A 13431-nucleotide genomic window follows, 5' to 3' on the forward strand; every position below is an offset into this window, starting at 1 on the left:
TTGACTTCTGTTTCATTGCAGATAGTATCAACCTACAATATTTCATGTTTTGTGTGGTTGGCTTCATTTCATTTGGTAAAACATCTATTCCGACATTGCAGGCCTGCAACACATTTCAATAAAAGTTGGGATGCTAAAGCATTTACCACTTCGTAATGTTGCCATTTATTCTCACAACACTTAAAATACGTTTTGGCTTTGAGGATACCAAACAATGAAGCATTTCAGGTGTTATTTTGTCCCATTCTTCTTGGTAACATATTTTAAGTTGTGCAACAGTATGGGATTGTTGTTGTTGCATTTTTCGCTTCAAAATTCTCCACACATTTTCTATTTGGGACGGTCAGGACACATCAGTCCCGTATCTGCACCTTCTTCTCAACAACTATGCCTTTGTAATGTGTGCAGAATGTGGTTCAATATGGTCTTGATTGTTGAAAAATGCATGGATGTCTATGGAAAAGATGACATCTTGAAGGCAGCATATGTTGCTCTAAAATCTCAGTGTTCTTTTCTGCATTAATGCTGCCATCACAGAAATGTAAATTATGTTTGGCAAGGTGCACTGGCACAACCCCATACCATGACAAACCCTGACTTTTGGAGTTGTTGCTGATTACAGTCTGGATGGTTATTTTTGTCTTTGGTCTCGACCATGCCTTATCCATTTCTTCCAAAAACAATTTGAAATACTGAATTATCTGACCTTCATACATACTTCCACTGTGTGATGGTCCAACCCAGGTGCCTCTGGGCCCAGAGAAGATTATGCTGCTTCTGGACAAGGTTAACATGGGGCTTCTTTTTTGCACACTACAGTTTTAAGTGTCACTTATGAATGTAACGTCATATTGTTGTTCTTTGCAACAAAGTAATCCCTTGCCCATGTGGTTATATCAGCTATTGATGAATGACAGTTCTTGATGCAGTGCCGTCTGAGGGATCAGAGATCACGGGTGTTCATCTTAGGCTTGCGCCCTTGCCCTTTTGCAATGACATTCCTCCAGTTTCCTTGAGTCGTTTAATGGTATTATGCAGCCTAGAGGTGGAAATGCAAATCATTTCTCATCCTTTTTGAGGAGCATTGTTTTTTAAACTTTTTAATAATGTTCTCAGTCATTTGTTGACAAGCTGGACAGCTTCTGCCCATCGTTGCTCATCAATAACAGTATTTTATGGACACTGCTTCTACACAAAATCATAATTACAATCACCTGTTGACATCGCCTGTTTGCAACAAAATCACATTAGTAATCATCCAAACTTTTTTGCGGGGGGGGGAGGGTGCAAGCCTTAAATGCAGGAATAGATGTGTATTAAAAACAATGAAGTTGACCACGTAAAACATGAAATATCTTGGGTTTTTATGGTCTACAATGAAACAGAAGTCAAAGGAAATGTATATGTAATGTGTCTGATTGAGAGTTATAAGTAATTCCAGCTGTACCCAAGGACCCTCACAGTTGATAATTCGATAAGTAGTACCATCCCACGTCCCTTGAGGGAACAGGGAAGAGGGGGACCTAACCAGGGTTCAGAGAGGGCACACAGTGACACATGGCAGCCAGGGGATCGAAAACTAATAACAATAGCAAAAGTAATTCTTTTGGCATGTCCAGTTTTTTGCTAGAGGTTGACACAGTGGATCTGATATGGATCCACATATTGAGTTGGCTTATGGCGGATGCACTTACTGACATAACTCCAGCTGTAAATGAAGAATGGATTCAACTACAACAACATTAATATCAATAGTAAATGCAATATTATTATTCAAAATATTTAGGCAGGACTTTTCTCTAAATTTAGCTTTTTCTTGGAAACACAAAGTCTAGTGCTTTCTCATCGAGTAAAATAAATAAGATAACAGGCATACATTAAATGACTGGGTGTCAGGAAAATTTGTGTTTGAGTTGTGTGTAAAAAGGCTGCCAATCGTCTCAATGCACACTGGTGAGTTGATCAAAACAATGTCAGCATAAAAGTACTGAGGGGAAAGAAAAGATGCCACATATTTTTCTTGCATAATTTCATGCTTTGGTAAGTAAGATTGACATGCAATAAGTGCTGTAAGTGTGCAGGAGAGACACTAAAGCTGTGATCATTTAGAGGTCTGATGTCTTCAGCCATGGTGGAAATGGCACGGCTTCACTTGCTGAGGCAGCAAAGACAGTACAGGCTGCCAACACCCTGCACATGTCATCTTTTATTCCTGCCTTAGTGTAAATTGATCACACTGTGGAGAGGTTTTAAAAAAAAAGGATCTGAACTCACTCAGGAAATCCTCTCAGTCACACGGTTAAGGTCCAGCAGCCGCTGATCCATCTATCCAACATTGCAATATATCACAGTGAAAGGATTATTGTGTCACTGATGTACTTCCAGTCAAAATAGAGGCTGCCACGACTGTCAAGGTTGACATGACTTTTCTTGTGGAATGTCATGTGCTTAGGTTTACTCTTGCTCTCTGAGCATCGCGTTTCCATACACAGCTCAGGGCAATGGCTCTTGCTGCATTGTGACAGTATAATACATTGAACTACTTTATAGAGTCGCAGTCAGTGCTAAACCAAAGCATTTTTCCTCATGGGTTAGTGTTGTCATCTCTAACAGAAATTATCTGAGGGGCACTGGGCAGGTTATGTCTTCTGTGCATATGGACAATTGCCCAATTAAAAAAACAAAAAAACAAAACCCTACAATGTGACAGGAAGTTTCCTGAAATGCATGTTGTTGTCTCCCTCCAGGAGAGGACGGTTCTGAGTCTCATGCTGAGACACCAGGCAGCGATACCAGTGGAGACAGCCCGTCTTACCTGACATGTGCCAACACGGTCCTGAAGGTCCTGGGTGGTCTACTGATGGTGCTGTGCATTTCCTCCTCTTGGGTTGGCACAACACAGGTGGTCAAGCTGACCTTCCAGTCGTTCTCTTGTCCCTTTTTCATCTCCTGGTTCAGCAGCAATTGGAACATCCTCATCTTTCCCATTTTCTACTCTGGACATGTGGTTACCACGAGGGAGAAGCAGACACCCATCCAGAAATTCCGGTGACATATTATCAGGGGTGGGAGGGTTACTTTCAAAATCTGTTTTGATCAAAATTACTGATTACCTGTTGAAACATACTGAAAAACCCATTTCAATAAGTGGTGAGGTATTTTGAAGACTAATGTAGCAGGATGAAGTCCGGATTGAAAAGACGTTCCCGCTAGCTTGGCCAACGGGGAATTCCCCTTTGGCTGACCTGGTAGAGTTCTGGTCTTTAGTTCGAGCAGTCCGGGGTTCAATCCCACCGCCATCCCGGCCACAAAGGTCCTATGGTCACACTAAGAAAGAAGTTGAGTTGCCTTGACTAAACTGTTACATATCAGTAGCCTAATCTGTGTATCACAATACCCTGACTCTCCAGAAATTTGCTGTGCCATGATTTCAGCAATTAATTCAACAAATAATTCAGTCAATATAGATAGATAGACAGACAGATAGATTTGTTGAATGAATTGTTGAAACCCTGGCAGTTCTGAATATTCAAGTAATGTAACCTTATGACATCCCATTATGTTTAAATGACTTCCAATTAAAAATATACCCAAAGTACAAAAGTGAAGAAATAGCCTATCAATAACATGACTTTTGAATTAGCTTACTATGTAAGACTGTGACAACGAAGCAATTACAAAAAACTACCCCTACAAGAAGAATCCCCAACACTACAAAATAGCGTCATTTCCTGACAATTTAAAGTTTCCAATTCACCTAACCTGCATGTCTTTGGATGTGGGAGGAAACCGGAGCACCCAGAGAGAACCCACGCAAATGCGAAGAGAACATGCAAACTCCACACAGAAAGGCCACAGGTAGGAAATGATCCATGACCTTATTGCTGTGATGCAACAGTGCTAACCACTAATTCACCGTGCTGCCCCCTGCTTTAACTTATTTTATTGAAATCAGTTAAAGAAGAAGTCCTAAGGTCCATTGATACCATAGCTTGAAACAGATGACAGTTTACGATTGTCCTTGAATGGGACACCAGTCCATTGCTGGTTATTTCCCTTGCCAAGACTGCTACCCATTTACAGCTGGATATTCTGGGACAATGCAGATAACATGTCTTACACAAGTAGCATGACTGTGAAGTCAGGTTTGCATATTAGTACTTCAACTCACAAAGGGAAATGGTGCTTATATAAATATAAGACAGAACACCACATATTTAAAACATTATTTTGCTTTAATTCTCCAAAAAAGCATCACAAGTACTTCTGATAGGTGACAGTGTGCTTTTACCAAAGACTTTTACCAAAATGACTCAAAATACCCGATGCTCAGATACAATCCTGCCTTGATTCTTGTCTACTCAAGAGGGGCTAAGAGTGTGACAAATGCCTTTGCCTTTGTGTGGTGCAGGGAGTGCAGCCGGCTCTTTGGGGAGGACGGGATGACTCTTAAGCTTTTTGTGAAGAGAACAGCACCATTCTCAATTCTGTGGACACTAACAAATTACCTGTACCTTCTGGCCTTGAAGAAATTGACCGCTACTGATGTCTCCGCTCTCTACTGTTGCCACAAGGCCTTTGTCTTCCTCCTATCCTGGATTGTCCTCAAGGATCGGTTTATGGGTGTTCGGGTGTGTATAAATATATTGATGTGTCTTTCAAAGACGGTACTCTTTTCTTCCTATCTTGCTTTTGGTTATTGATGTCCCCCTGCAGATTGTGGCTGCCATAATGGCCATCACAGGTATCGTAATGATGGCGTATGCTGATGGTTTCCATGGTGATTCATTTGTGGGTGTGGCACTAGCTGTAGGCTCTGCCTCTACATCAGCTCTCTACAAGGTATGTATTTGGCCCAGGTGGGGAGGGTCCATTTCATCAGGGTCTAAGGTCTAAAAACAGGAACTTCCATTCATTTTCCAAAATGATGTTCTATTAGATCAAATAGAAATTTACGGTCTATGAACCCAGGACACACTGGAGGGACTACATCTCTTGGCTGGCTTGGGAACGCCTTGGGATTCCCCCGGATTTGCTGGGGGAGGTGTGTGTGGATCGGGAGGTCTGAGCGGCTTTGCTTGAGCTGCTGCCCCCGCGACCCAACTCCGTATAAAGCGGAAGAAAATGGTGGATGGATGGATGGATGACTGAAATCTGACTGAAATCTGTTTATTGGTTAATGATATCTAAGTATACTAGACCATCCAAACGGTGGTTCCTGAGGTATGGCACAGCTTTGTTAACCCCCAAAACGTGAATCAGCTGCAAATCGTGAATTACCCACAAACCGTGAATTGCAAAATGTAAATACTGAAAAAATATCTTCCGAAACGTGACCGCACATCTCATAAAATGTGAATTTCTTCACAATTTGGTGTACCTCATGTGCTTGGCTGAGGACACCTGGGTGCACTAGGACAATGCAGATAATGGATGGATGGATGGATGAGCTTTATTGTCATTGTCATTAAAAGTGCAACAACAACAAGATTACGTCTACACTATACTATAAAGTGGCTTGTTCAAGGATACAGACAGGGAGCGTGGCCAGGAGTCAAACCCAGGTCTACATATTGGTAGCACAATTCCTATCTGGATGAGCTACCTGCTCTACATGCAATTATATACATTGTGAGAAATGGTATTGTGTTCAAGCTGAGCTCCATATGTTCTTGTGGCGTAGGTGCTGTTTAAGATGTTTGTAGGCAGTGCCAATCTGGGAGAAGTGGCTCATTTCCTATCCACCATGGGCTTCTTCAACCTCATCTTCATCTCCTGTGTGCCCTTGATCCTTTACTTCACCAGGGTGGAGCACTGGGGCTCACTTTCTTCACTGCCATGGGGATACCTGTGTGGAATGGCAGGACTATGGCTGGGTTGGTTGATATTTCTTGGAAAACCTACAAAAACATACAACTGTACATAGTTCTCTTGAATCCTGTTTCCATCCTTTTGTTTCTGTCTTCTACAGTGTTCAACATCTTGGTCCACGTTGGGGTGGTGCTGACATATCCCATTCTCATCTCCATAGGGACACTTCTCAGCGTCCCAGGCAATGCAGGTACTTAAGTATGTGGATCAGGCATTCAGTCCATTTTGCTGATTTAGAGTTCATAATTATTCTGCTAGGAATGAGTTTGGCCAGGATCAAATAGAGTAGATGGGCATGTATGCTGGGGTATTGAATTGAGAGTTCAGCACTTAGTGCCACAGTAGCAAAGAGATTATGCAGCAAGTCTGCCTCTCTTGTTATGGAAACCTAATCATCAAGGTGGCTCAACAGATCCTGCAACTCTTCTCTTGCTGAGGGAGGATCAGGTCTCCAAGGCAACACAAAATGCTTCCTGTTGAGTTTTTCGTTAACCACAATGGACTGTGTGAAGGTCAGTGAGTTATGGTGACTTGTCTGAGGCCTCCAAAGACAGAGAGGATATAGTGGATTGCTTGTGCTGATTAAAAGCCGTATTTGCCAAACTCATCCCCTCCAGCTCCGGTGCCCTCTGCTTTATCGTACTTTATGTAATTAATCTCACTTTGTTTGTGTTTAACTGGCTGTCTTGCACCTTATTTTTATTGCTCCTGTCCTGTAGCAATCGACGTTTTAAAGCATGAAGTGATCTTCAGCGTGGTCCGCCTGGCAGCTACCTGCATCATCTGCCTGGGCTTCTTGCTCCTGCTGCTGCCAGAGGAGTGGGACTCAGTGACGCTGCGCTTCTTGGCCACCATTGCGGACAAGAAGGTGGAAGAGCACGGCGAAGAGCTTACGGAGACCAGTGTCCACACTCGAAGCCGGAGCCGGGCCAACGGTGCGGTCTCGATTCCACTGGCGTGAGATGGCCAAGCTCCATTAACGGTGTCCATTGACTCCCGTTATTCTGTCCTACACTGAGGAGGCGGGTCAGGATGTCATGGAGACATATTGTCTTGACCTTTAAAAATAGAACTTAGGAAATACACCGCTGCCTGTGTCACATTCCTACAGGATAAGTCTCAGTTGTGGATTTTCAGAACTGAAAAGGTGGAACTCACCACACTCAGCCCAGTTCTTCGCACGCACCTAAACAAAGAGCTGAACAGCCTCCTCTGAGCTCCTCCACAGACTGTATTCTATGAATATAAATATTGGCAGGGCCAGTTTGGCTCAGTTTTATTTATTAAATTAATTTGGAACTGTATCAATGGGCCTCATGTATCAATGTTGCGTCCGGCGATATTTGAGCGTATATGGGGTGTACGCCAAAATGGCTGCGCTACTTGGCATTTATCAATGTGGTCGTTGGCGTACGGTGCTCTGAAAATATACACCAGGTCGAGAGGTGGTGTAAATTATACACCAAAATGAACCAGCACGGAATCCACATAAAAATGAAAATGATCAACATGATAAACAGTGCCATTATACAAATCAATGCATATGTTAAATAAATAACACTTTCTTGATTATACTACATAATAATTAATACAAATCCCGCTTTTGCGGGATTGTTGGTCTCGAGCACGATCCGTGGCCACAGCGCTGACCGCAAAGAAAGCGCTGCTCGCCTTTTTCTCCAGACTTTGAGCCTGGAGCCAGAGCAGCGCTGAGCTTAACTTTATGTGGTGTGATTGTTTTAGACAATGGAATTGATAATTACAACTGTAGTGTTGTCATTCCCTTCGCCCGTGCTGCAATCAGGTTTTGTCTTCTCCATTTGTTTGTTACAATAAAATAAATAAAGAAATACATTTTAAAAATAAAGAAATCTGAAAAATTAGGTGTGTCTTATTAATTGAGCGAGCAAATATCAACATGTCAAGAATTATTGACATGTAAAAAGAGAATACAGTGGTCCCTCGATATAACGCGGTTCACCTTTCGCGGCCTCGCAGTTTCGCAGATTTTTTTAGTCCAATTTTGCATGCTTTTTTTTTTACAGTACATTGTGTTCTGCGTGTCTGTTTATAAGAATCTTTTCGCCCAGAAGAAAAAAGAGTGCCAACAACTACCCATAACTGTGTTCTTCACTCGGAAAAAGACACCTGCAGCGAGGTTTGACTCAGTGGAAAAAGGCGCAGCGTCAGGACGATAAGGGCGCGATCAGAGGAACCGTGAAATACTGGTCAGTCACTATTAATAATTTCTTATGTGTCCAACCTCGTACGTTGATCGTTAAAATTAAATTCGTTAGTTCTAAAAGCCATCATAATTATTTATAGGAAAACGTTCTATTTTTATTTCTCAAACAAATGTTTGGGCCTGAAAACAGTTTGGTCTTATGTTTCTACTAAGGTTTGAACTTTGAGAGTGTTTACACACGAGAGAAAAGTGAGAAAATGTTCGTGCCTGATTGAGAAAAGTGTATAAAGTGGTTTTACAGGGGTTTTACAGCTTTAAAACGTCTATAATAATTGTAAAAAATAACGCTGACTACTTTGCGGACTTCGCTTATTGCAGGCTATTTTTAGAACGTAACTCCCGCAATAAATGAGGGACCACTGTAACACTTTTTTGATTATACTACAAAACAATTAATACGACGGCCGCTTTTGACGCTCTATTGGCACGCGTCGTGATTGGTGGAGTTATTTTTCTTTGCCGTCTTCCTGGCTTCCATGTCGGAAAATGAGGGTGTGTCTGAAGCAGAGTCTCAATATTTATGGGTGTGTTCATTATAATTACGATTGTTTTCACCCGCCGCATTTATCAAGGTCACGTCTGGTGTACGCCAGAAATGGGCAGGTGCGCACTGCTTGATACATGTCACGGCAACTTTGGTGTACTTCAAATTTACACCGTAAATTTATGCCACAAGTGTGCAACGTCGATACATGAGGCCCATTAAGAGTATTAATTTAAAGTCTCATTAAATAGTATTTATATGCAAGAATGGCTATATATTATGCGCAATGTACAGGCTCTTTTTATTATAAAATAAAAGCCTTAAAACTCATGTTCGTAGTCACCAGTTCAGCTTGTGACTACATGAAAGTGGCTAAACTATATTAGAGCATCTTTTATATTTTTCCAGTAATTTCTGTGCTGCCTAAGAACTTTAATAATAAATCAGGATTGGGATGATACATAAATGCTTCAGAGGCTCTTCACATTAAGCTAGTAGGTTAAAGGTTAGTAAATGGTAAATGGAGTGCATTTATATAGCGCTTTTCCATCTGCATCAGATGCTTAGCCATCAGAGACAAAGAAAATGTGAAAAAATATTGGAAATATCTTTTTTATTTTTCACTCCACTTGAGTCTGGAGTCAGATGTCAGCAGTGGTGGGCACCGCTAACAAATTTAGCTTCAGATAACTGCTAATCTGATACCTAAGTTAACAGTGATAACGCTAAACCAATACACCGCTAACACATTTATCTGAAGCTAACTTTTATGTTATGAACGTAACTTTGGCTTTGTTTTTTTTGTTGTTGTTGTTGTTTCTGCTTGTTGCCTTCGCACATGGTTTATGTTAAATCCTCTGGTTTGTACTGTAATACTGTCCCTCACAAAATACAAACCCAGACTATTCCACACTTTCAAATTTATTCAAAGTCACAGTGGAAATCAGGCCTGGATTCTGAAGAACTTCTCTCACCCATGAGATTTGCCCGTTCAGAACCATGAACAATTCGCCCTATTGACGTATCCCATAATCCCCTGCATGCCAGAGAGTGGCTGCAGTCAACAACATATAGAAAATCAACACGATGACAGTTGAATATTATACTACAAAAATGTATTTTTTTTATGCTTTTCGTCACGTTAATAAGAGACTGCTGCATGATACCCTGAAAACTTGCTAAAACAATTATAACAAATAATCCGTGTCTGTTACATTTAATCTGCGTGGAATTTAATAAACGCAAACCGTATTTCAGACGTATTATATATATTAGTCTCGAACAAAGAGGACAAACAGTGTTGTAAAGAACAATAATCAAGACGTTAAAGAGCAAACTTCACTTTCCCCCAGAACGACATGATCAGGAAGCGAACGTAGCTCACAGCAGCTCTCATTGAAAATAACGGAGAGACAGACGTGATTCTCGCATGTTTACATAAAACAAATGCAATAACAATGTCTATAAACCCAGAGAATATATTCACAAGAGTTTTAGGCACAATATAAAATAGTTTTATATTGTGATGTTAATGGTGTTGTCTGTGTGCAGCGGTTAAAGTGCAGCGTGATCAGAGCGTCTCAATGCAGTTCTCAATGTTACACAGATCTCGCAACGTGGCGACCTCTCCAAGGTTTTGTGGGATTTGAAACGTCAATAGGGCGAATGGACACAAACAGTTTTGTAAAACACAACATGGGCATAACAAAGGGGGCCCTTATTTCGCAAGATCCTTTCCTTATTGGTCCCCATGGGCATTTGTGGGAGGTCCCGCCCCCTGCCACTGACCCGCTAACGGGACTTATGATTTATAATGTAACCTGAATCTCTTTGTTCTGAGTGGTAAAACCGGTTAAATCCAGTTCGACATGCACATTCCAACAAGTAACAGACTAAAAGTATGTGAAACTAAGAATACAATTCTTAAGTAAAATAACTATTTAATACCAAAACAAATAAAGAAAACAAATAACTAAATAATAGTTAAACACACAAATATATCAGTTTACAAACATTTTTTACCATTAATCTTTATTTAAAAAAAAAAAAAGTTAGCAGACTTAAAGTTAGCTGAACTAAATTTAGTGGAAGCTAATTGGTCTAAGCTAGCTTTGCTAAGTTGCTGTTAGCTGATTAGCTGAACTCAGCCTACCACTGGACTTCAATGTGAGAATATGCTTCGTCACCCTGTGATTACTGGATTAATTCTTCAACAAACAGATAAACCAACAAGTATCTTAGCTTTTAAAGAAACAGTCTTAGTCATATAACGTTGTTAGCAGTCAAGTCTCTGAGTGAACTTCTCAGCTTTGACAATTTTGTCATTTGACAAAAACTGCATTAATATAATTCATGAAAAGGAAATACATGGGTTTCAATCACTAAGATTAAAAAAAAAGTCTATAGATTTGTCAGTAATAGAAATAAGACTGTTTCAGCTCTATATATGACCAAAATATTAAATATTGTGGAGGCCTGAAAATGTGTGTGAAATTGGGAACAGAAGAACACTCAAGCAGTTTCTTTTTATTACAGTCGTTTGTCTCATGGCCAAGTATTTGTTTAGCAGACTTGAGTGGTATGATTAATACAATACGACTAATCTGCAGAGTGCATTACATTGATTTAGCAGCAATGACTTTGCATATTTCTCCTCGCTCTGGTGCGTTTTCTGTGTTGCTCTCAGCTGTCACTCACTGACACACTGAAGAAAATTGAGGATGATTGTTTCTACTTTAATTTATCCTCTTTCACAGATAGACATAATCTGTGGCAGTAATGCGTGCATATCTAGCTGGCAAAAACAAAAAATCCAGGAGAGAGTTTAGCCTGCAGACCGAAAACACTGTGATAGGCAGTTGTCAAAATGAATTCTTTAGTGTCACATAATGTGATGACAAAATGTAATTTTAGTCCAAATAGTGCAATTGAGGTGATGAGGGTGTTGGTTTATTGACTTCCCCACTGAGATTAAAACACACACGCGTGCACACACTCAAAATCTGTTGTTCTGGTTTATGGAGTGAAACTAGTGAGCTGATACCTCTAGAAAAGCAATTTTTTTATTTACATTTTTAAACTGTGGTGGATAAAGCTCAAATCTTCACTTACAGTCAAAGCCTCACACTAATAAATGACAATTAGATAGAATCATAAGGGCGATACAAATTGTGAGCTCACATTCTTATTGATTGATCTTCCGCTCCATGCAAAGCATCAAGGCTCAAGTGTTAATCTGCACATCCATGGGCATGTTGGTCTTAAAATGATGTGCACTCAGGTGCCGTGTTGGTGCTTTGCTTTCATGAGCTAGCAGAAAATAACTATAGACCACTAAAACCCTCGCCTAAAGTCTAGTACTGTGTATTTCTGGTATTCATATGTTGCAATATTTACATATGTATTCCAGAGATTGGCTCAAAACACGTGTATAGTCAGCTTGGACATGCAATGAAACAGGAAACAACAATTAAAGCAAAGGTAAGCACTAATTGGACTAATTCATTTACCTCAGGGAATCTTGATGGCTGCTATTTGCTGACGCACTGTATGCAGATCCGTTAACTCGCCAGAAAACCTCTCAATTCAGTCCACCATCAAAGTATCAGGCAGGCAGTTGCTGTTGCACCCTTTTCAAGGCAATGATAGGTGACACTGTGATTGGTTTGTTTCACATCCATGTCAAACTAAGTGACTAAATTAACTGTTTTGTCATTGCCCATAATGCAATGTAAACTACACTTTGGTGCATGTGGAAGAGTTCTGGTTTGGCTTTGTGCATTTTACTTTGAGTTATTTGTGTTCTTCTGTTTGAGCTGAGTTTTCAAGCAAAAATGCACTGGACAGACTTTGTGCCCTAAGCTTTGCCAATCTTAGGATAGTCATGTTCCTGAAAGATCTGAAATATTGGCATTGAAAATGCAAATGCATATAGAAAAAAACACAGTTGTGCTTATGGGATGCAGTTTACATGTGGGCTATCAATAACCAATACAGAACCGTGATTAAAGTTTTGAATGTGCTGAAAGGTTGTTCCAAGCATCTGCTGGCCACTTGTAACAACATGACTCCGATCCAGCAGTCTTGATTTTAGCTAAACATCTGTTTTTTAAATTGCTGCCCAGATGATCAATGTAACTGTGGCTCATCCTAAACTTGCTTTTATTGAACTTTTGTTTGATTATCGAAATCTACTTGCAGCTGTGTTAGCCAGAGGAGAAGTGCTGTTGCGTTACATTCATATTTCTTTCCAAGAATATTGTAAGCCCACCTTATAAATATGCATAGATTGCCAACGGGAATGAGCATGAGTAAAGTAACCATTTTTATTAACATTTTCCCAAAGACTCTTTTTCTCTTTACCACTCTGGACTTTTTTTCCATGAGGGACGAGATGGAGAAAAATAACAGGTTCAGTCAAGCATTAACGTTTGAGTTACAAAATAACCCACAGGGAGAGTTGCCTTAGAAACCGCAGTCAGTCTAATGAGAAAGTGTGACTGAAGTATATACATGAGATTGGAAGAGAGATTTTCAATCCTGTTTGCCAGCAGGAGACGTGAAGACCACCAGGGTCGTTACGGAGCAGAACAAGTGGGTCAAAATGGGCAGCCAGTTAGTCCAAAACATACATTATTCACAGAGAGAGCCAACAGCAGTGTAGACCCACTGAGGTGAGATTACTTACTATTAATACACCCAATTTCAGCAAAGATGTCTGAATTTTCAAACAAGCAGCTGTGGCTTTGGTGGCTACCACATACAAACAAGCTTGTTTCAATCTACCTGTTAGTTCAAAACCATTGAACAACAGAGACACAGATGTTCCCAT

At 40.5% G+C, this 13431-nt stretch overlaps 1 protein-coding gene across 2 annotated transcripts in view; it reads left to right on the forward strand.

Moving 5' to 3' along the window:
* Positions 1 to 7175, forward strand: part of slc35f4 (solute carrier family 35 member F4) — a 37829-nt gene extending 30654 nt beyond the window's left edge. Inside the window, exons 2-7 of one of the 2 annotated variants that reach the window (XM_034159441.1) lie at positions 2748 to 3048; positions 4412 to 4631; positions 4717 to 4842; positions 5684 to 5876; positions 5972 to 6061; positions 6591 to 7175. In XM_034159441.1, the coding sequence (XP_034015332.1) occupies positions 2748 to 3048; positions 4412 to 4631; positions 4717 to 4842; positions 5684 to 5876; positions 5972 to 6061; positions 6591 to 6832 (1172 nt within the window). In that variant the 3' untranslated portion in view covers positions 6833 to 7175. The remainder of the gene's footprint in view (positions 1 to 2747; positions 3049 to 4411; positions 4632 to 4716; positions 4843 to 5683; positions 5877 to 5971; positions 6062 to 6590) is intronic. The other variant, XM_034159442.1, reaches the window with a different exon arrangement.
* The last annotated feature ends 6256 nt before the right edge of the window (positions 7176 to 13431 follow it).

The sequence above is a fragment of the Thalassophryne amazonica genome, chromosome 19, assembly GCF_902500255.1.
Source record: "Thalassophryne amazonica chromosome 19, fThaAma1.1, whole genome shotgun sequence".
In the NCBI taxonomy this organism is placed as follows: Eukaryota; Metazoa; Chordata; class Actinopteri; order Batrachoidiformes; family Batrachoididae; genus Thalassophryne; species Thalassophryne amazonica.